This window comes from Xenopus laevis, chromosome 9_10L, assembly GCF_017654675.1.
Source record: "Xenopus laevis strain J_2021 chromosome 9_10L, Xenopus_laevis_v10.1, whole genome shotgun sequence".
Taxonomy (NCBI): domain Eukaryota; kingdom Metazoa; phylum Chordata; class Amphibia; order Anura; family Pipidae; genus Xenopus; species Xenopus laevis.
Window position 1 is genome coordinate 77,633,420 of NC_054387.1, and position 24,795 is coordinate 77,658,214.

At 39.0% G+C, this 24,795-nt stretch overlaps 1 protein-coding gene across 1 annotated transcript in view; it reads left to right on the forward strand.

Annotated features, from left to right (window-relative positions):
• pde11a.L (phosphodiesterase 11A L homeolog) overlaps nt 1-24,795 on the forward strand; it is a 217,881-nt gene that overhangs the window by 153,336 nt on the left and 39,750 nt on the right. The window contains exons 11-14 of the mRNA XM_041576061.1: nt 16,152-16,298; nt 16,383-16,490; nt 17,442-17,551; nt 19,127-19,217. Of these exons, the coding sequence (XP_041431995.1) occupies nt 16,152-16,298; nt 16,383-16,490; nt 17,442-17,551; nt 19,127-19,217 (456 nt within the window). The remainder of the gene's footprint in view (nt 1-16,151; nt 16,299-16,382; nt 16,491-17,441; nt 17,552-19,126; nt 19,218-24,795) is intronic.

The window sequence follows — 24,795 nt, forward strand, 5'->3', positions numbered from 1 at the left end:
ACCAGGTCCAAGGTGCTATGTATATTTTTGGGAAAAAAGTATTTAATCAGCTGCAAACAGACATTTGAGCTTCATGAACAGCCTTTGGTTTATCATTGGACATTACAATGACATCAGGGATAAATTGAGGTGCTGCATACAGCTACTTGTGTGTATTACCCCTTTAACAGGCGTGCAAAATGGATGTATGGTAATAAGTAATCATGTCAGCATATGATAATTAGCTATCCCAATCACAAGGAGAACCCTGTATTTCATTATAAAATGAAGATTAATTGATTAATATGTTCCTAAGCTGTAAGAGAAAAAAACGAATACCTTCAGTCCATAGATATAAAGAGACATAGGATGTCTAACACGGGGCAGCAAGGTAAATACTATGCAGCTGTAGGCATATGCATGGAAAGGTTTTTGTAAGAATAGTGAATGTTTTTTTCCGTAAATGATGCCTAATGTAGCTTGTTAATGATTAGGGCTTTATCCTCAGTTACTTGGTCAGATTGGCTGTAGGTGAATTGAGTTCCCAGAGGAAGAGATCAGCAAAGTCAGTTTTTTTTTACAGCTTGGAACTAAGCAGTGATGCAGTCTTACCAACAAAGGAGAGGAACACTACCCCGGGAAGCACAACTGCCACTATAGAAGACATAAACATGCTAGTTGCTAGTTCCTACAGTTGCCTTATGGATAAATTAAGGCAATGCTGTACAACTTTTGTGGTACCAAGGGCAGGAATTTTTCTGGCCTACATGGTGGCGGGCAGATAATGGAAGCCAGTGTCAATCACTCCCTGTTTTTAAACCACACCTATGTTACCACAAGACCATGTCCACATTAATTGTGGTAGCACACCAAAAAACCAAATGATTGTGCTCACTGCAGGGATATCCCTGTATGTGAAAAAAGTTTATTACAGTCATATTAAGACATTCCCTTAAATCCATATGCCTCATCCTCCCTTGTGGATAACACAGCACCCCATAGCACATAATTAAACAAATTAGGGGCCCCTAACAACAATTTTCAAATGCTAACAAACCCCTAGTAGGCTTCCACAGGTAGAGCACACACAGGCAGAGTATGTCACACACAAGGAGCATAGGGCAGGCAGATTATGGCACACCCAAGGAGAATATGGCGGGCAGAGTATGGCACACACAGGGAGCATAGGGCAGGCACAGTATGAAACACTCAGAGAGCATAGGGCAGGCAGAGTATAGCACACAAGGAGCATAGGGCAGGCAGAGTATGGCACACACAGGGAGCATAGGGCAGGCAAATATGACACACAAGGAAAATAGGGCAGGCAGAATATGGCACACACAGGGAGCACAGGGCAGGCAAAGTATGGCACACACAGGGAGCATAGGGCAGGCAGAGTATGGCACACACAAGGAACATAGAGTAGGCAGAGTATGGCACACACAGGGAGCATAGGGCAGGCAAAGTATGGCACACACAGGGAGCATAGGGAAGGCAGAAAAGAGCAGGAGACAGATAAATCTATTAGGACCACTTTAAAATGTGCTACATACAGTGACACAGTGCTGGTGCCCCTCCAGCAGTTTGTATGAGGCGTAAAAAATGTGGGCACTTTCATGTGGGGGGGCACATAAGGGGGGTCGCAGGCCACCAATTGGACAGCACTGGGTTAATCAATTTCTTCTGTTTGTAAGGAACTAATTTGGGCATAGGTGCACACGTCAACACTTTAACAATGTTCTTTTACATAGTAGTTTATCAAAAAATTACATATTTTTACTTGAAAGAGGAAATCTGGCTTTTTTTATACAGGTATGGGATCCATCTGGAAAGCTCTGAATTACGGAAAGACCATCTCCCATAGACTCCATTTTATCCAAACAATCCAAATGTTTAAAAATTATTTACTTTTACCCTGTCATAATAAAACAGTACCTTATACTTGATCCAAACTAAGATAAAATTAATCCTTATTGGAAGCACAGGTTTCGTCTTCATATTTGCACTTTAATGCAACTGATGGGAGGGCTAAGGTCATGAAATCTCTTCCTCCATTGATTACCTACCTGTTTTTATCTTGCTCACACATAGGGGGTCAGAGAATGTAAAGGCAGTCAAACACACTCAAAGTCCCTCATCAGGCCAGGTCTGATGCGCCGTATATATTTTAGAGAAAAACTGAATTCATCGTCTGCCGCCAGATACTACAGACTCGTAAATAGCCTGCAGCTTACCAAGGGGCATTACTCTGGCATCAGGTAGAAATGAAGATACCTCACACAGCTACTTTTCTTGGGTGTGTTCTCCAAAATGCAGGAAAATGGAGGAATGATAGTTAGTAAACAGTTCCAATGATAACTGAAAACTGAAGGGAACTGGTCCCTATTGTTGGGTAATAAAATCTGCTTTATCCCTCCATCTTGTTACTTGACATTCTTTATCTCCTGTTGGTTTAGGTTACCATCCATTGTCTTTCCTTAGAAAATGATAGAGGAATGATAGAAAAAAAATGACATGGCAGAGTTACCCTTGGTAATTATAATTAATTATATAAGCTATTTTTTCACAATTTTGTGAGCATAAAGATGATGAATAACATTTGCAAATATCCGATATGTTGGTGGCACAAACACAAGACACTTTGAGTCACCTTGTGACAAATATTACAGGCATATGGCAGTAACATCTGCTGGGATATCAGTCATCCGGTGACGTATCTGGAGGAATCTGTGTTACAAAAGGACCCGGTGTTGCCATGACAACTGGATGCTGCTAGGATATCTCTCCTTGCATAGCTGACACTATAGCCATGTGAGAAGTCACCTTCATTGACAAAATTAGAAGCCTGAAGAAAAAAAAATATCAAGTGAGGAGTTGTAACTGTGCAACAGTAATTTTTTTCGTTGGAGGTGTTTGATATGCTGTAAATGTATTATCTAGTGCATACCTGTCACATCACTTTTAGTGGCTTTTAATTAGGCCTATAAATAATTAGCTGTATAAGTATTTGGGCAGTGGATAAATCTACACAGAAGGCAGTGGCACTTGACTGGTCAAAATGTAACCATCGTTCTTCTTTGATATTGATGCCTAGGGTGATTCTATCCAGACATCACATGAATCCTGGGCACAGACTAACACGGTATAATATAATTGCTCATAGGTAACATTTGCCATCAGGCTCCTTTTCAATTAAAAGGAATTATATTACTACGTAAGATATGACGCGTCTGATCAATCCCAGGGTAATATACTCATAATATATCAAGCCCTATAAATGTTTTATTGCTTCTGAATATTGCGTTGACATCACTGCTCACGTATTTAATGGCTTTGGCATGGAGACGTCACTAAGCAACATTAACCCCTTTCAGCACCAGTAAGTGACCCTTTATGTCCCTATCAGCAGATGCCCAACAATAGTGGTCAAGTAGTGTAGAGGGCCTGGTGGGGTTCTGGCTGATGCAATTTGGGTACATGTTTTTCTTACTAAAAGTTTTGAGGGTCCTAGAAAGATTTTGCTATGAGACTCAAAAACAATGAAATATCTGTGCAGTATATCTCCTTCGTTATACCTACTTTACCACACTGACACACACACATGCACCCACCCACATGCCAAAATAACCACTGTGCTTTGGACAAACCAGAATCATAGACCCATAGTAACATGTGCAAGCCCCATTCCAAAAATCTTGTTAGATATTTTTGCTGTATCCCCCACAGTGCCACAGAAGCATAGCTTCCTTCCCTTCTCCCCATATTTAACTACACAAACCTTTCTGGTCGTTTTACATTAGTGTCGCCTAACCACTTCTGCCCCTGTTACATTGCACAGAATTTACTTGACCCGCGACCAAGGCAGAGTCACGCGGATGGTGGCACACCCACATAAAAGTATCCCAGGAATTTCTCGCTAGGAAAAGAATTACAGGTTGAATGAATAAAGGCCACAGTTTTAGTAATGCATTGATCAATAATCTGGGGCGGGGGAAACAGGCTGAAAACTTGCAACACAAAGCTAATACTGGTAATCCGCATCACAGAAATGCTTGCCAAAAGTTTTGTCGTTTTCATGCTTCCCTTTCTTTGATAATAATGAAACGGGTAGCATTCCCAAACATGTTCACCAGCCATAGGGGTACAGGCAGGGCTTTAGTTACAGTTTTGTAACATTATAAGTAATATATTAAGAATTGTTTTAAAAAGGAATATGCATGCCTGGAAATTATGAAAACAGCATAGTTACTGGAGCTTCACATTAAGGTTTTCACCAGTTTTCAATAAACTTCTCACAACTGGAACGGTTAGACCTTAAAGAAATCATTACTAGATTTAAAGAAAAAAAACTTTATTAGACCTTAATAGAACATTAACAATCATTGTATTTTTCCTAGAAGGTAACAGGTGCCTGTGCTGCTGTCATAAGTCCTATGGGAATTGTTCTTCGTTAACTTTGTGCTTTCCCATTTAGACCCAAAAGGGGTTTTGTAAGAAATGTCTGTCAGGAGCCAAATTATTCAAGAGAGCTGACTAAATGTGATAACGTTGCTGTGTTCAAAGGCCATTTGTATCTAAAATATTTGAATAACTGAGCTAAAAATAATCCAGTGCACTTGTGATAATGCATCATGCTCTGTCTCATACACATCCATTAAAAGTTTCTCTAGGTTCTTTAAAAGTTATTTGTAAGTATTTATATGAATTATTGCTTTCCTAACAACATCTGGCTATATTCAAAGGCACATGTGCATACAATGCAGAAACAAGCTTAATAATATAGTGGTGTAAATGAGCCCTCTAGTGGTTGTGTTAGGAAATACAGTTTTAAATACTTCTGCCGATCATTGTTACTGTTGTAGTGCAACTCCCTGCACTCTCAAATGGTCAGGAAAAACTCAACCCACACCCAACCATAACCCACAAAATGTTGTCATTGCAGGACCCACCCCCATTCTTAACCGAGTCTTCTCGCTCTGTATACTACTTCTGTACACACCTCTGATTAAAAAACAGGCAGTCTTCGGAAACAAAGGAGGCCAAATTTCAACCCAAACCCACCCAACATGTGGTCAACCTGCAGGTCACTCAGTAATAGCATACCTCCCAACTTTCCCTTTTTCGTGGGACAGTCCCTCTTTTGACAGCTCAACCCGCGTCCCTCATTTGTACTGGAAAGTCCCTCTTTTCTATGCACTGAACAGCCAGAAAAAGAAACAAAGTTTCTCACTTAATTGGCTTTTAGCAGAGAGCACAGAACAGCTAACAGGTGCAAATAAGATACTTTGTAACAATTTTGAGACACAAAAACACAGTTTAGATAAGGAGAAATATTTTCAAACTTTCATAACCTGCCAATTTTGTAAAACAAACATGGTAATTAGGGGGTGTGGCCACAGAACGGGGTGTGGTCAAAAAAATTGCTGCGCTAAGTGCAGGAAAAAAATTTTTGTCCCTCTTTTTACTTCCAAAATGTTGGGAGGTATGTAATAGCACCTGAGGAAGAGCTAGTTGGCTCGAAACATGTCGTGCACTGTATGAATAAAATGAATCACTACTACTTTCTTGGTTCTCCGGAGTCCTATTTTCAAATTGTGTAAGTCTGCAGGTCTGGCGGGGCCCTGACTCTGAAGTGGAACCAGACACAATAACGAAAGGATCACATCATCCATAAGAATATATCTATGTAATAGAGTCAACCTGCACATCACTAGTAGCTTTCATGCTTACCTTTCTTTGATAATAATGAAACAGGTAGCATTCCCAAACAGGTTCACCAGCCAGAGGGTTAATGGATAGAGGGGTACAGGCAGGGCTTTATTTAGCATATAGGCACATGCCTATCATGGCAGCTTTAAGAGGCCAGCACTTGTTTGTGTATATGGTAAAAAAATTGCCTAACAAAAAACTGCCAATAGAAATTCCTACCAAGCTCCAGTAATATTTAAGACAATGAATTGAGCTTTGTGTATGAGGGAGTTGTAACCTTGGGGTAACAATTCAAAAAGCAGATTAAATAGTAATGATCCATAAAAGGTTGTAACAAGGTGCACCACAGGTCAGAATAACTTTGGTGGTAATGGCCAAAGTAAGCCTTCAGTGTGCACCCCACCATGCAGACCAGAGGTACTAGTCAAGGTTATTCTCTCCATAACAAGTCCCTTAGAGGGACTGTAGGGATTAATCATATGATTTAAGATTCCAGTGCACTGCTCTTCCTCCTCCATCTCCACCTCTGCTCCATTTGCCATTGAGTATTAGTATGGTCTTAGACAATAAGAGGTATTAGAAGACTTACTATTTAATCTCTTACAAAAACTAGGACTGATACACTGTCAATATATTATAGAACATTTACAAACACAAATTCAGCAATTTCAGCAGCAATTTGTCATGTTTTTACCCACAATGAGTTCTTCCCACAAGTCCAGCACCACTGCAGTGCAGTGTTGCATATGCCCCAATCACTCCTGAGGTATCAAAAGTAAAGCAATTGCGGGCAAGCGTTTCAATGAATCAGATGCAATCACATGAAAGGGGAGGTAGCTGCAGGGTTCCCCTGTGTCTATAGATGCACCTAGTTGCAATTCGGCCACTTAGGAGAGGGGAAGCATGCAGTGGTGCAACTACAGGGGTGCATTTTTGCACAACTGACATAAATGATCCCTTTTGTTTTTATTTCTACAAGAGAGGCATGTGTGCATTCATTTACATGTACTATTGAGTCTTGAATTGGTCTTTAAATCTTTTACATGGCTAAATAGTTACTAGGATTTTAGCTGCAAAGGGTCAAGGCTTGGCGGAAAATATTTTTTGTTTGGATCGACAAACCCACAAACCCCCTGGCTGATAAGGACAAGTGTTATGAATAGCCTGATTTCCAACAAAAGCAGACATGTTACTTTGAAATATCTATAGTAATTAATTTTGTAAAGTCGTGCCTATCAATGCCGAGTAAAAGAACTAACCTAATTGTGCAGCTACGAGTGGTGCAAGGCTGATCAATATTTAATGACTTGGCAATGCATTATTTATAGCCTTGTGATATCCTCTCATTTATAGGGCAAACATCACACAAGAGAACAGCAAAACACAAAAATAATGAATCACCTACTTTGGAAGACATTTGATTTAGACGTGTAATGCTAATAATGTATGCATTCCCAGCTGGTAGCACTGCTGATTTGTTGTACTCAAAGAAAAAAAAATTCTGAAAAGAATCATATGGGTTTTGTAAATAAACAAGTTTCCAGGAATTTCATTTCAGGCAAGTAAACAGAGAATTATATATATAAATCTATATACAAAAAGAAAAAGATTTGATTAGCGAGAACTGGTGGGCGGAATGCTAGTGCCGGTTTACTCATCAAAATTTCATAGCTGTACTCATAGCAGTGGATCTTATTTGTGGCTACTGTAGCTATTCCTGAGAGCCCCCAGTACCCTCTCAGCAATGAAGAAGGGACTTTATTTAATAAGTTCAGATCTTTAAATCTGCAAAAGTAGAATTTAAACAATTCATATTGGATTTAATTATGTACCCTTAAAAACAGTATTATGTAGCATTCAGTTCACCACTAGTCATTCTAAGTCATTGGTTTTGCATTATTTTACCTTTTTTCCCAGCACCTCAATTTATTGTTACTCAAGTGAGACCTATGTTATTTATGTCAGGCCAGTTTCTAAGTATAATTATACAAAGGATCTGTTATCCAGAAAGGCCATCTCCCATAGACTCCATTTTAAGCAAATAATTTTGTTTTTTAAATTTGATTTATTTTTCTCTATAATAAAAACACACAACCATGTACTTAATCCTTAGTAAGATATAATAAATCCTTGTGGAGGTAAAACAATCGTAGCGGATTTAATTAAAGGAAAACTATACCCCCGAACAATGCAGGTCTTTATAAAAAGATATTGCATAAAACAGCTCATATGTAAAACCCTGCTTCATGTAAATAAACCATTTTCATAATAATATACTGTTTTAGTAACATGTGCCATTGGGTAATCATAAATAGAAAATTGCCATTTTAAAAAAAATGTCACCTCCTGGGATCCTACAATTCACAGTGCACACAAACAAACCAAACAAACCATACATGTTAGGTCACATGAGCCAATTGAAAGACAGAGTTCTGTCTTTTACTCCCACACTTCTTTCTGTTACACTTAGATATAAACTATCTGTTGCTTAAATATTCATTTTGGAGGTAAAATTTTCCTTTAATGTTTAAATTGTTTTTAGTAGACTTTTGGTATGGAGATCCAAATTATTAAAAGATTCCTTGGATTAAAAACCCAAATCAGTAAAGAGCTCATCTGTAAGTCTGCCATCAATAATACTGTTTGCTTTTCTATTTGCTGAAAGAACAACCAAGATCTACTTCTCACAAGTCCAACATTAGGGTTCTGGCTTTACCTTCACTGAGACATCTTGCCTCAGGCTCTCCAGCACCATCCTCCCCTTCTCTAGAGTGGTGTCCAAAGAGGAAGAATATGGCTTCTCCTCCCTTTTTTATAACATTAATTACTGATAACACTTCTTGGCCAATAGGAACACAACCTGCCCACAATACATATCTTATTCACATTAAAGTATCACAGTTCCTTCCATAGGTTAATTTCACTATAGTTGTCAGCCCCAGGATATCAGATATTCAGTAGTGTCTACTAAAGAACTATACTCTACTCTGGGTCTGTAAACACTGAAGTCCATACTGGTTGGTGTCCCCTTGGAAACTAAGCCCATACTGTCCCACTGCAATGGAGCATTGAAATGTTAATTCCTGCTACCCTATCTAATCTAAGAGCATTATTTAACAGTTGCTGTCCTATCATTCATTAAAAGCCCTCAAAATCCACTAAGGTATACCATATACAACATACAGCTATGGCTTTTACTTCACTGAGGACTCTTGCTTCACGTTCTCCAGCACCATCCACCATCTCCACAGAATGGAGTTCAAACAGAAAGAACATGACTGCTCCCTTTATATAACAAGGATTACCCATAACAACCCTGGGTCAATAGGAACACATCTCTCTCACGGCATAGGTTAATTTTATGCATCCAAAATAAAGACCCTCTATAAATCCATAAAGTTCTTCAGTGTAAATATTGGTTTTGGGTACCAAGCCCCAAACCTTCAGCCAAGGGAGTGGAACAAGGGCACATAAAATATTCAGTGGATTTTCCCCACCTACAGTTGTGTTGTCAAAATACACTGGTAAATTTATGAACGCAAAATGTCAGCACATGTTGCAGTGGTGTAACTACAATTTAAAGTAAATATGCAATATAACCATAAAAATGCACTTGACAAATGAAAATGAACACTTTAATAAATACCCCCCATATTATCTATTTTCTCAGTCACATCTGGTTTGTGCATTCTGTGCAAATAAATCTGGGCCATGGGGTACAGGACAGGGAGAACATCATAGTAAATGTTAAATGATCTGTTAAATGCACAGTGGAACCTTAGTGAATCATTATTAAATAATCTGAAAGTTAGAAAGAACAAGTTTTACTTCATTGTTTATAGCATGAAGCAGCTTTAGTAGGCAGTGGCATTCGCATAAATACATTCATGGTTTAACAGTTGATTTTCCTGTAAAACTGCTAAATATATCCCCTCTGTTACAAGGAACCTTTTCTCCGTCACAACACATTGGTAAACGTGTCGCCAGCTGCAGGCAAAGGTAACATTTTGCAGTTCCATAGTATTATTACCTATTGTGTGCGTATGAAACCTTGTCACACAGGGTTGTATTAGGAAGTGCTATAGATGAAAAGCTACAGGAAGACTTGTAATTTTTACCTATAATTTTACTGACTTACAGTAGGTCTTGAAATAGTTGATATTAAAGGAGCCTACAGTAGGGCTTGAAATAGTAAAGAAAATGCAACAAAGCACACGTAATGATGAGATTCCTTTAGAAATGATCTGCTAGACGTATACTCACAGCTGTGCAGCAGGTATTAGGAAAATCGGGGATGTTTGTTGTACTGGGGGTGGAGCAGGAGAGAGGGTTGAAGAGCGGAGTGGGGAGTGGGGACTTTGGCCTGGCACTGGACTGAGGGTGAAGTCATATGGTACCTGCCCAGTTGGAACAGATTTGTACTTGTGTCACTAGTCGTACATATTAGTCACTAGGGGTAATTTAAAAAAACACGAGAGAAGAGTGCAATTTTGGAAGCAAATCACAGTGGTTTTTTTTCCCCATCGTACATTGATTTTCCCATCATTTATGTTTAGATGAGGCCTCTGCAGTTGTATCCAGTGCTTCAAAATGAGCGCAATTGCACATGTATTGGGTGCAAGTTGCATCTGTACACTGGTGTAATAAGCTTTATTATTCTATCCATACTGCAACTCAAAATCTGGTTATCCTGATCACTGACCTCAGCAACTGAAAAAAATGGATGCCTTCAATTTTAAAGCTCCTCTTGTTGTTTATTTTTGTTTCCAGGCCCTCTGCTCTTAAACTTTCATTTTAATTTCAAAACTGCTGCCTGGTTGCTGGAGTAATTAAGCCCTAGCAACCAGACGTCAGTTAAAATTCCACTACGATTTTTACAGAAATTGTAATATTATAGTAAAAAATAAATGCAATTACCACTTTAAAGATACTGCAGAGATACACAAGCTCTATATAGCACTCAGGAATGAATAGATTTCTTTTTCCAAAGTTGCCGCAGTATTTGAATAGATGTTGTATAAATCCTTGGTTTGAATTGCTGTGTTCAGCTACCTCCCACCAGCTGTAAAAATGCACAGTTTTTCAAAGGCTTTATGGTATTTTAAATGTTTGCATGCTTCTCCTATTATTGTGCTCTTCTTTAAATTTAAGTTGCTTACATCTGTCCCCGTTGCTAGGAGACACTCCTGGATCCAGCATTGCGGTACCTTAATGACTGAATATGGAATGAAATTAAAACTGTCTATGGAAAACACAAAGGGTGCAAGCTTTAGTTAATGAGGGATAGCCCAGTATGACAGTTTTTGTAAAAACTGCAAGATAAACAATAAACAAAAGAGCAGTAGTCAGTAGTATTCATTGTAGCCTACATCAATAAAAACTTCAATACGCTATAAATGGTTGCACCACTTTGGGGTACAGCAGCATTTGAAAAGGACCTCTTCCCCATTATTTATTAATTATTTATTATTATTTATATTATATTTATATTATATTTATATATTATTTATTATTATTTATTTATAAAAAACAAATGATTTATTAGTCACCTTGCTGTAGTTCCACAAGAAACCAGGACAGCTATCTCCCCAAATCTCACCATTACTGACTTGCAGGCTGAGAGAAAAGTTTAGGAATCCCAGGTGAGTAGGGTTTATTGAACCAAAAAAGTGCTCTTTAGGTTAGGACTAAACGGACATTTTCGGTGCGATCCGACACGCTGCTACAAAACGCCAGCGTCAAATCACATGCAACGGAAATAAGGTAAGAGATAGTAATGTCGGATGAAGTTGCAGAATTGATCTGACGCGATCCGACTGTCGGATGCAGACGTAGTGTGCAACGTCTGCATCCAACAATGATCCGACTTCATCCGACAATGCATTCACTTACCTTATTTCCGTCGAATGTGATTTGAAGACGGTATTTTGTCGGATCGCACCAAAAACGTCAGTGTAGTCCTACCCTAAAGGGGTTGTTCACATCTGAGTTAACTTGTGTTATGATGTAGAGAGTGATATCCTGAGCCAATATCACTGTGGTTTTTGGGTTATTTACCTTTTTATTCGAGTTTTCCAGTTTCAGCAATCTGGTTGCGGGGCCCAAATTACCCTAGCAACCATGCACTGATTTAAATAAGAGACTGGAATATGAATTGGGAGAGACCTGGATAGAAAGATGAATAATAAAAAGGATTTTTGAGTTTCAAAATTCACACATTCGAATTTTAATCCTCCTTGAATGTAAATTTTGATGTGAGATTTATCACACCTCGACCATGGAAACAGTCCTAATTCAAATATTTGCAACCTAAAACCTGCCGAGTTCACGTACAAATCAATTACAGAGATCTGTTGAGCCATTTGTTATTAGCCTTCCTGGCATTAGAGTTTTTTTTCGAGAGAAAAACTCAACTTGTACGAATCGAATACTAATCTAATACGACTCCGATTTTCGGATGGAAACCATTAGATCGAATATCAGCCATTCTAATTTTTTCTTAAATAACCTCCCATTCGAATTGTAAGTATATTCAAATTAATAAAAAAAAAAACTCGAACTAAAAATTCGACCTTTGATAAATGGGCTTCTATACAGTATGGGGCAGATTTTTCAAAGGACAAAGTGAAAATTTGAATCAAAAAAATTCAAATTTCAAGCTAATTTTTGTTTGCTTCGACTAGGGAATAGTCCAAATTAAATTTTAATTTGAAAAAACTTCGACTACATCCTGCCAAATTGCTGTTTTAGCATTGCTCCTAGAACCAATTTGGAGTCAATTGGTGGACTTTGAAAAATCTAATTTTTTTTTTGGAAAACTTTGAATCGTACAATTTGAATGCGCTATTACTTCGATTTGTACGATTCAAAAAACTTTTTTAATACATTTCGGTTGGACTTTTTAAATTCGAATTTAGAAGTTTTTTAAATTCAAAGTTCGACCTTTGAAAAATCTGCCCCTATGCCTTACAAAGCATTTGCTTTTAAGATGAGGCCAGTGACCCCCATTTGAAAGCTTGAAAGAGAAGAAAAAGAGGGCAAATAATTAAAAAAACTATTTTAAACTTTGAACTGGCCATTGTGTAACCCAAACTAAAAGTTAACTTAAAGGTGAACCAACCTTTTAATACTTTCTACCCTCTTCTCTTCTATTAGGAGAACCACAAGTGTTCCATGTTAAATGGGTATGTTTTAACACACAGGAATGCCTATAGATACAGCATACCAAGGTGGTACTGTACTTACCTCCTATACATGGCAGCTGTATGGTATATAGCTTCCTTGCACCTTATGCATCAAAGAAGATACAACAGGCAAACTTTAAACAGTATAACTGAGTGAATGTAGAACATTAGTACACCCATGAAATTGCCTAGAGTTGTGCCAAATAATTGTAAATGTGTCCCATGGCATTCTTCTTTATCAAAAATAACAATGTGTATTTCAAAAGAATAGTGAAAAGCTCAGTTAAAGAGATAAGGAATTGAACCTGCTTTCCTGAACATACTTGGGTGTTCACATTACCATATTAATAAATGTGCCCTGGTGCAGTCAGCTGTATGTAAGGTATGTAGGAAGATCCAGTAACTCTGTCTGGCTGGCAGGACAGGATGAACTTGATGAGAGCAAGAAACCACAGAGAGACTTATTAGCACAGCAAGACAAAGGCAAGTTCCCGTCTACAGAAAAATTGATTTTATGCTGCCTAATGATGCCTTTTGGTACAGCACTTACAATGGCAATTATGGCCCAGGTGACTGTAGCGAAGAGAAAAGAACTATTCTATTGTAACAGCTCTAAAAGTTTTTTTTTCTAATGTAAAATATAACTTTACAGCTGTGCAAACCAGGTAACCTTGAGTTTGATTTTATTTGAAGATTTAGCTGGAAACTAACAAGCTGCTGAGAATTTTACGGGTATATTGCTGCATAAAGTTTCTGGGATTTACAAGTCTGGAATAAATAAAGGAAAAATCTTCTTAAAAACAAAAAGAACTGCCGAGCCTCCTGCTATACACACAGCATTTGGCAGAAACAAGCTACTTGCCCTCTTTCAGTCTGTAAATTAAATATTTTCAAATTATGAATTTTAGCTTTCAGAACCTTTAGTTCACATAGACTAAACTGGGTGTAATATTAGCATAGTTTTAGCCCTGTTACCACTTGTAATATTTAAAGCTTACAAGTTTCTTTGATAGCTCTGCCATATGGTTTCTACCAAATAATCTTTTAGTGCACTTTTAAAATTCTTTGTGCATACGGAGATGGAAGGGTGTACATTACAATTGGATGCAGCTCACAATATTTTTGGTGAACCTACATGAGCACTGTTAATCTTCACCCCTCTTCCATAGAGAATCTGAGCTGATGTCAAACCTGTGGTTTTACAACTTCAAATGACCCTTCCCACTCTACAGCAGTTAAATCCAAGGAGTGTCTAAAGAGCATTCTGGGGGGTTCATTCTTCAGTCTTGTTATTGGTCTTCTTTGGAGATATACCCCCATATGTAATACAAGGTGCTAAGTTTGCCCAGGAGCAGTAACCCATAGCAACCAATAAAATGTTTGCTTTTAAACATGTGACCAGTAAATTCTACCTGCTGATTGGTTGCTGTTGGTTACGCTTCCACCTGTGTATAGTCCTCACTTTCCAGACAGGCCACACCAGTAGACCAACATATAATAACTCGACATAGAAATGGATGGAGCACACAGTAGGCAGACTGAAAAAAGATCCATGCTGATCCGAAACATGTTGTGATCCGAATATAATTTTGCAGCAGAGTCTGCCTACTGTGTGCTCCATCCTATTCTACGTCGAGTTATTGTATTGAGAATAAAGTTATTACCTGAGATTTGGGGTGGTTAGAATACAAGTGAAGAATTCTTGTCTGCATAAATACGGGGTATAAAGTGCAAAAAACAAGAGCACACTGCCATGTTTTTCCACTCTGCACCTTGTCCCACTGTCAGGGCCATTGGTTGCTGGTAGAGGGGTTGTTCAGATGATTTGAAGGAATGACATGGCTTCCATGTTTGGGGAGGAGGGTATAACCTATCTTTAGCACATGCTAAAAATGTATTAGGACCTGCGCTTTTCATTGCAAGACTGGAGCCAAACACATCATTGTTGTAGGGTCCAAGAATGCTACAAACAGTCAAGCTGAAAATAACCCAATGCAGGAAAAAAAAGCATCAGTCAAAGGCCGGGGAGAAATGAATTATTATGGCACTCTTCCCGTTCTCTACTTGTAACAGTTGTACAGTGTGAGCTGGTTGGCCCTTCGACATATACTCAGAGCTTTATCATTGTGTGTTTATCTATAAAACATACCCACTTTGTGTAAGAACAAATAGCAATATTTTATTTTTTACATACAAATTACTTTTTAAATAAAAACATTGCAATTCAGGAGGTGATCAGTTTTGATTAAACACATTTTTTTAGAAAAAAATTGTGCCAACACAGCAACCGTCCTGCTATTTCTTGCATTGTTTGCTGGTTTGCAACATCATTGTGTCCTGCACCCCAAGCATTCACACCTGTAAACTATGTCCTCAGCTAAATCTTGCCTTTAACCAAAACGCATCTCCTGCGGGCTCCATCGGTGGGGGAATGGACATTCTTAGCCCCCCACTCCACTGCAATTCTTGCAACTTCTATTGAATTGTTCCTTCTTTGTTTCTAAATGCATTTTCACAATGTACAGTGTGCCGCTAAATAGACAAACACACTATTGAATCTTTTCTGTTACACTTTACCGAAAAAAAGGCAAAACCACAGGAAAATTTGCAAATGCATAGAATGTATTGTTGGTTACTTTTTCAGTGCAAAATACAATGGGGTCTATGGCTGGTTTGTTGCCGAAAAAATAAAACGCAACTCTGAACACATAAGAAACACCTGTGTTTAAAGGTGGCCATAGACGTAACAATAACAATCTTTCTTGGAAAAGATCTTTCCAAGAAATATTGTTTGTTTCAACACACGTGTAGAGCTGAATCGTCAGATATACAGATAAATATACAGGTAGAAACAATAGAATGTACCTGTTGACGATTCAGCACTAACAACGGCCGATGTTTGGGTGCCTTTAATGTGATAAAGTGTATGCTGGGTTCTGTTGTGTGTCCTTTATTATATTGCCATCTATTGGCCAAGATTGGCACAACATAATGTCATTGTGCAATGTTAGCCTACTAATATTTTAACATCAGATATGAGGCCTATCGATGTTTGGCCTAATCCTTGGCAGTAGTACGAGCAGAAATCAGAGAGCCGACTGTGCCCTGACGAGGCAGGATACACACCCACTCAGTTTGGTGCAAAAAGCATTCCTGCAGTTGGTCTTTCTCAAGTGACCTTACATAAATCTAATGTATAAAAATAATAATGGTTCAGATGGGAGATTTGGACACTGTGTCCCCGTGCTCATTCTGTAACTGTGTTCTCTGTCATTTAAGGCAGCCAACATCCCTTTGGTGTCAGAACTTGCCATCGCTGACATTCATTTTGATGACTTCTCCCTTGATGTCGATGCCATGATTTCAGCTGCCCTGAGGATGTTTATGGAGCTGGGGATGGTACAAAAGTTTAAAATTGATTATGAGGTAAATATCACACTCATCCTTTATCAGCTGTACAGTGCTGCCATAATACATACTAATCTAAGTGATATTTTGTTTTCATTGCAGACATTATGCAGGTGGCTGCTAACAATAAGGAAAAATTACCGCATGGTCCTGTATCACAATTGGCGACATGCCTTTAATGTGTGCCAGCTCATGTTTGCCATGTTAACTGTAAGTACCTAAAGCCTTTATGGTTGGATTGCGTAACATGCACAGTTTGCTCTTATAATAATATAATCAAGGATATATCAAATAACATATACCCGTTCTTTATCACATGCCGTCAATAACCTTTGCTCATTTTGTTTAATATATCTGTGCCTTTCCAGGTAGAAAACATTGCTCATTGGCTTCATTCATGATCATGCAAAACCTGAGAGCCAAGTGTAAACGTAGCAGTCAGGAATCTCAATAAAGTATTCTATTGTGTCATTTGGACCACTGGCCCTAGGGGACTTGGAAATTGTGCAATTGTGCTTTAAGAATCCTTCTCTATTGTTGGTGGCTTGCAGTTGATTAATAATGATGAAGAATGCTTGGAGTTGTAGTTTAGACTTTTTGGCTGGAGCAACACTGCTATAATAAATGTATGTCTCTTTAAAGCAGTGGCATATTTTGATGCTGCTGATCCCCCGAGAAAATTTTTTTGGGCTCCCTTTTGTTTCAGGTCAGGTGGCAACCCTACCCACCTGTCTACTGTATACAAGTTACACCTCTGTTGTAACGTATAACATTTGTGGCAGGTTCATTTTCACTGGAGAATCATTTTGTATCTTAAATCTGTCTACCTTGGAGAGCTAGGGGCTTGCTAATCAGAGATATTTACAATATGGAAGATTAAAGGACAAGGGGGGCAGTTGACAATTTGTTCGGTACTACCACTAGTCTCTCATAAGTTACCTCTTACCTTGGCCCAGGGTAGTTTTCAGAACGGTGGGATGCAACCAATTCCCCTTTCCTAGGGGCTGCCTTTGTTTTTTTTACGTAAGAGGAGTGCATAGGGGGTGCCTAACAAATTGGTTTGCATCTTTAGTCACTGACCCTTTTTATGTTTGGGAGCAGAGAAAACATTGACTATATTAACACAACTTTCTAATGCTTTATCATTTTTCATGTCCGCAGACAGCTGGGTTTCAAGAAGTTCTATCAGATATTGAAATTCTGGCTTTGATTGTGGGCTGCCTATGTCACGATCTTGATCACCGGGGAACCAACAATGCCTTTCAAGCCAAGTAAGTTCCTCCTCTTATGAATTTATAATTGTCTTTATGTTACTTTTACAAGCATTAAAATAAACAATCAGAGGTAGAGTGTCACTAATTAAGGCTAAATATGTAGGGTATAAAGAGTAAAAAAAGAGTGAAAAATGATTCATGTGATCTAAAGCATGTTATGTGATAGAATAACATTTTTGCAGCAGACCTGCAGTTTGTGTGCTCCATCCTACCCTTGCAGACATGCCATTAACCTCAGACATGCGAGTATGATCACTGCATAAAAAAACTGGCACAGCTACCTGTCTAGTCCTAGTAGGGTGCAGCCTCCCCACTAGGCTGACATCTATAGTATATCTTGCTTTTTCATATTATCAGGCCAAAGTGGACATTCCTGGCTCCTGCACTTACTTATGAAGGCTCCTGTAGGAGCAAACCCAGTGACAGTTTTTACCCCCTGTCAACCAGGCCCCCCCCCCCCCTCAGTTTTCTTGGAGTTTCCTGCACTCCACCTTTTGGGCACTGCCAGTAATTACATCTGCATTTACAGTATTATTAGTATCATTTATTTATATAGCAACCATATATTCCACAGTGCCTTACAGAGAATATACATCTTTCACATCAGTCAAGGGCAGTTTTGTAAGGACCCAATAACTCAATATTTGATTATTATGTAAGGAAATATGAAGAAGCAGCAGAGACTGGTTAAGTAAATAAGTAGATGCCGCTCAACACAAGGCTGCTGTGTTTGTGCTCAGCTCCCCAACAGCAAGCTGATAAATATCAGGAGAGTGCAGATTTGCTGGGTTCACACCCAGGAGTCTCTTATGATTTATTAATGGGATATTTTTTTTGCACTCATTTCTTGTGGATGAAAACTGATCTTAGCATTAAAGGCTGGATCTAGCAATGGAATGGTAGGGCACATAAATCTCTTGTGACAGCTCATGCTTGTTCTCCCCTCACCACAGATTTTCAGTTTTATATTTGAATTTTTAATTTCTGCCAGAATCACTAACAGTCTATGTTCACTCTCCAAGCTAAACTGCAGGGAGCACTGAGGTCCCATGCTTTGGAATAAAGCCAAGCATTGCTTAGTGCCAAATACACTAAATGGATCAAATACACATACTGATGAAGCACTTCCTATCTAAGTCAGTCTCACAACTGATAACCTAGAGCTAAGAAATGCAGCTAGAGCAAGAGAAGAGCTGGACCCATTCGATGCAGGACGTCTACAACTCCAATGTAGGAAAAGTCTGTATGTGTACTATTGATTTGGGTGGAGTAAGAGAGTGTAACAGGGTGAGGTCTGGGCATACCATGGAGTGGCTGGGGTAAGACACTGACATTTCTAAAAACCACTTGAATTTAATTCTGGGGAAGTACACTTCTCTACATGTGTAATGCAGTGACATTTCAAAAAGTCCAGAAGGAAATAGACACTTTCTGTACTAATAGTGTGAGTATAAGCAGGTCACTGAGCTCTGTTTTAGTGAATAGCAGAGATATAGTTCATGGACACTGACATATTACATACCCTATGAATGCAGTGCAATAATAGATGCTGACATGCCTTTTCATTTGCAGGAGTGGCTCAGCTTTGTCTCAGCTCTATGGAACATCAGCCACATTGGAGCACCATCATTTTAATCATGCAGTCATGATTCTTCAAAGTGAGGTACAATAATCTTTAAAAAATTATACCCTGTGCTTTATTGCATTCTGTACAGTTCTCTCTTAGCTCCTTTCACAAATGTTCATCTTCAGTAAAACTTTGACTTATATTTAAAATTCATCATACTGAAATAAGAAACTTTTTAAATACAATCAATTAAATATTCTGCATAGTTTCTGAAATAATCAAGTCTACCATCACAATCCCTATCTCAGCATCTGTTTCTCTTCATTCTTCTTGCAGGAGTTGGGTGTCAGATATTCATTGACCGTTAGATTCAATATATCTTATAGGGGGGCTTCCTTTCCTAGCAGAAGAATTAGAGCTCACTCAAATAACTGATTCCAGTACATACAAAATCTAACAAAAATAGTCCCCTTTTGTATAAATCCTGCACGTAGAAATACATGATTTCTGGAGCCTTTCATTTTGTGAGCTCTAATACATCTTCTAGGCAGAAGGAGCCCTCTATAAGATATATTGGATCTAACTGTCAATGAATATCTGAAACCCAACTCCTGTATGAAGAGAGAATAAAGAGAAACAGATGCTGAGAGAGGGATAGTGAATATAAACTTGATTATTTCAGAAACGGTACAGAATCTTTAAATTATTATATTTAGAAAACTTGTTATTTCAGTATGCTGAAGCTTATATTATATTTTCATTTTCGTGACAGTTCCCCTTTAACTACTTACCTTCCAGCAGGCCAGTCCAGACACTGTACATTTTACAATCTATGCAACAGAAAGGGTTAAAATTGAAATGTCAAGTTTAGGCTCGTCTTTTGCATAACTGCAGAAATGCACCAGTGGGCTAAGTACCCTTGGAGCATCTATACAGTAGAGGGGCTCATGGATTCCAGGTCTTAACAAATTATGGGGTTCATCCTCTTGCAACATAGGCAAGTTTTATGATGCTGGGTTTCCTTTAAAGAATAAAGAATGCCCTATTCACAGTTACTGCAAAACAGCACTCTAGGGACCAACTGAACTGGCCCAGGTAATATTTCTGGTGCCATATTACCTTGTTGCCAGTCAGACTAGACACCCCAGAGTGAATATGGCTTTCCTATTTGTGAAATAAAGATTTATCTATGGGGCACACAGACTTTTTTTTGGGGGGGTTTGCTTGCTAGGCCTGCAGATCAATAGGTTCACCCATTAAGTGACAGGAAGTCCCTGCTTTAGAAGAGGATTGTTAGACCCAGGGACCTGCTATGGACTGAACTCTGCTGCTCCTGCTTGAGCCACAGGAGGCAGTGTGTTTGGATTGTGAAAAATAATGTCAATGACTTGTCCCCTGGTAACCATACCCATAATCCAGCTGCAAGAAATAGCCAAATTATTGGACTATTCAAATCTTCCTGTCCCAAACCCTGGTGCTGTGAACCTGGACATTGTTTTTCTGACAGTTTCTTACTACATTCTGCAGAGGTCTGTATTTTAGACAGGGTCGGACTGGGGGGCCGGGGCCCACCGGGACTGGTGTCCAGGGCCCCCCTCTGGCCCCCGCTACCTACTTGTTAGGCGAATCCTTGCTCGGGGCCCAGGCGGCGCATCGCGCATGCGCAAACGGCGCGCATGCGCAAACGGAAACGGCGCACATGCGCAAACGGCGCTGCTATGCGCCGAAATTTTTTTAATATTTTTTTAAAAACTGTTTGGGAGAGGGGGACTGGCCCGGCGGGGCCCACTAGGGTCGGGGCCCACCGGGTATTTTCCCGGTATCCCGCCGGGCCAGTCCGACACTGGTTTTAGACATGCAGTTTGTGTCAAATGTCTGTAACATTAGCAAGTGGTTACACAGCACATTGGCTCTAGTGATGAGCGAATCTGACCGGTTTCTCTTCGCTGGTAAATTTTGCGAAACTACTGAAAAATTTGTGAAATTTTTTTGTCTCAAATATTTTGTTGCATAACAAATTTTTTTTCTTTTTTGTCGCAAACTACATTATGGTTGTTTTGTATCCCACATTAAGAATAATAAACCATATATTCTATGTGTATCTCTTACACAGTGGGATGGCTCAGATTCCTTTGGAAGGAGAGGGGAAGGATATAATGCTGTATGTGTTTGTTGTGCACTTTTTTTTTTATTGCGTCTTTTTATTTTGTTGATATATATATATATATATATCATTGGGCGCAATCAAATACCTGCTTTTTGTCTCTAGAGTTAAAGGAATTGTTCAGTGTAAAAATGAAAACTGGGTAAATAGATAGGCTGTGCAAGATAAAAAATGTTTCTAATATAGTTAGTTAGCCAAAAATGTAATGTATAAAGGCTGGAGTGATTTGATGTATAACATGTCAGTCAGAACACTACTTCCTGCTTTTCAGCTCTCTTGGTTTATACTGACTGGTTACCCTGGTTACCAGGCAGTAACCAATCAGAGACTTGAGGGAGGGCCACATGGGTCATATCTGTTGCTTTTGAATCTGAGCTGAATGCTGAGGATCAATTGCAAACTCACTGAACAGATATGTACCATGTGGCCCCACTTCAAGTCGCTGACTAACTCAGAGTTATAGAGCTGAAAAGCAGGAAGTAGTGTTCTGGCTATTATGTTAGACATCCAGTCATTCCAGCCTTTATACATTACATTTTTGGCTATATTAGAAACATTTTTTTATTTTGCATAGCCCATCTATTTACACCGTTTTTATTTTCACACTGAACTGTTCCTTTAAGGTATGAAGATCCAAATTACGTAAGATCTGTTATCTGGAAAACCCCAGGTACTAAGCATTCTGGATAACAGGTCCCATACCTGTACCTAGACCCACACTAAAATTTAGCATTAATCTGTTAGATACTTTATTTTTCACCTCTGGAGTCAGTGCCAAAAAAAAGGTAAACGACTTCATGATCTAGACATTGCTGCTATCTATCCAGGGTTGCATATATCCAGCTGGTGCTGCCCTATACACACAGCTCTCCCCACCCCCCCTTTTCCCCCTGATCAGTACATCAGCAGGACAGTGTTAATGCGTGCATCAATTAAAAGAGAGAGGGTTACTCGCCACTTCTCTGGCACACTTTCTTTTTTCTTTATAGGCATAAGTAGCTGCACTAATTCCCTAAGTCAATATGCCCTCGCCATGAGCTTACCTCAAGAGGTGGTGGGTGAAGTCACAAGTAAAAGAGACAAAATTCTAGTTTTTCAGTGTACAGAGAGGCATTTTCCCATCTTAGTAGTGATGGTTCTCACTAGAGAATCCTCTTGCCTCTGTAATTGAGCGTGTGGTGTCTAAGATTCACTTTTAGGGCAGGTTTATATCCCCTATAATGCCAGTATAACATAGATAGAACTTAAAGTAAAAAAAAAATACATTTTATTTAAGAAAAATAAAATGTGCACAATTTAAATGAAGGTTGTGTTTTGTGCTTTGCCTGGCTAACAGTTTTCTAAATATTGAACAATTGAAACTTCCACTAGGTGGCAAGATTGTACCACATAAGGAATAACAAGGATTGCTAGAAATCATTTAACACGTCTGACAATGTCTCAAAGCTAAAATATAATTCAAACAGAGAAATGTGCAGAATGACTTTTCTTGTATCCACTCGGAATGCTATAATTCTCTGGGTACCGGTCAAGAAATGCTGCATCAGAGATAATATGCCTGTTTTTATGCTGAGGCAAATAGATGCATGAACCATGAATGACCTTGCCATAACGTCATCTCCAGACAGGGGAGAGAAGCTATAAAATGCCAGCCTGAGTCTGACACTAGGTGTCGCTCTTTACAGCATTAAAGAGGTGCTTAACTGCAGCAGGTAGCATTGGGAAAAGAATGTAAATAAAGATGTTCAAAAGGTTCCTATGTATAAATGGGCATACATTAGCATAAATCTGGTACCGTATCATTGCTCTGTATTTTTTATACTATACACAATAATAAATGGAATTAATTCGCATTACAAATACAGATTTACTGCATCTCTATGGTATGGTTTATGCAGCTTTGTCGCAACCTTTGCATCTATGTGCAACTTAACCCCATGGCTTAATGGAACATAAATACATCTCTTTTCTGTGATTAGTGCATGCAAAGACTGTACTGCACATATGTTATTAGCAAAGGGGAACTAAGTGCTAGTCCTATGCCAAGGGCAGCACTGGACCCAAATGCATCTCTCCCTATGTCGGGAACACTTTAGTGTCAAGAAATGAAGCACAGCCTCAGAGAAAGCTTTTGGGAAGGCTGATTAGGGCTGGGAGTTGTAGTTTAACAACAACACTGCATGGTTATTTCTTTTGTCATTCTTCCCCTTCAAATGGAGCCTAAATCTCCTTGTCTAAGCCCCAAAACACCTGGGAGAAATACAGGGATTCTATAAACAGGACTAGGCATGTAAAAAGCAGTGGGCTCTGTTGCTTTCTAATTGTCTTCTTTTAATGCTCCAGAAAACTCTTAATGGATTGTGATGTGTTGCCAAGATGAACTATAACTCTCCCCATTTCTCCAGGGCCAGAGACCCTGCTGATACCATTTCCAGGCTTCTCTTCAATCCATACCATGACTCTAGTGGGAAAGGGGTTAAATATTTTTCCCAGTAACCTTCACAGCACGGAGTATGTACCTTCTCATTACAATAAAATATCCACAACCAGAATGGACAGTAATATTAATATAGTGTATTAGATAAGAGCAGAAATGGCCATGATACACATTGGACCATATTCTTGGTTCTGTAATATATCTATGAAGTGTGGGGGTGTATAGTGAATAGGTTAATGGAGGTAACACATTTTGTGTCATGCAGCAAGAGCAATGGGTAGGGAGTAGAAACAAGAAGCTGCAAAAATGAATGCATGCCTGTCAACTCCCCTGGATTTCCCAGAACGTACCTGGTTTGGGGGGGGGGGGTTTACATTGCTTGAATGGGGTTGTCTGGTCTTTGGGGTGTTAGGTTACTGGAAGGTGATCAGGTTACAGTAATGTTTATTCGAAAGGTGGGATGCTATGTTCCAAGGGCAAGCTTGGTAAGGGGATTGGTATCTGATATACTGCAGGGTTGCAGGTTAGGGGTGATATGGTTATGGTGGGTAGGATTGGGCAGGGTTGATGATGCCCCAGCCATGATAACCATTGCAGAACACAACCTATGTACTTAAGCATTTATTAGCACTGTGGCCTGACACATGCAGTATTTATTTTATTACATATTTGGGACCCAGCTATTGCCTTCTCATAGGAGAAAGTTCTGCCGTTCCTTTCCTACTTAATAAAAGAAAACATTTAATGGATGAACACTAGATGGCACTGTAGATTGAAACTAGAATTTACCAAAGCTGTAGCACACAAAATGGTTACCTTTGTCCACTGCTCGCCAGCATAATATGTCATGATGGATGATATAGAGCTCAGAAATATGTACTTACTGAATGCATTCGCTTTGTGGTTTATCTGACTGTTAAATCACATCAGTTTAACAGCTCCAGTTGACCTTACAACTCACCCTTAAACACATTTAGGTATAGAAATGAATTATAGATGTGTGAATACTATTAGATGAACCTGTTGCGCAGCTGCACAGGGGTATTAGAGGGGCACGGCAGGATTTTATCATT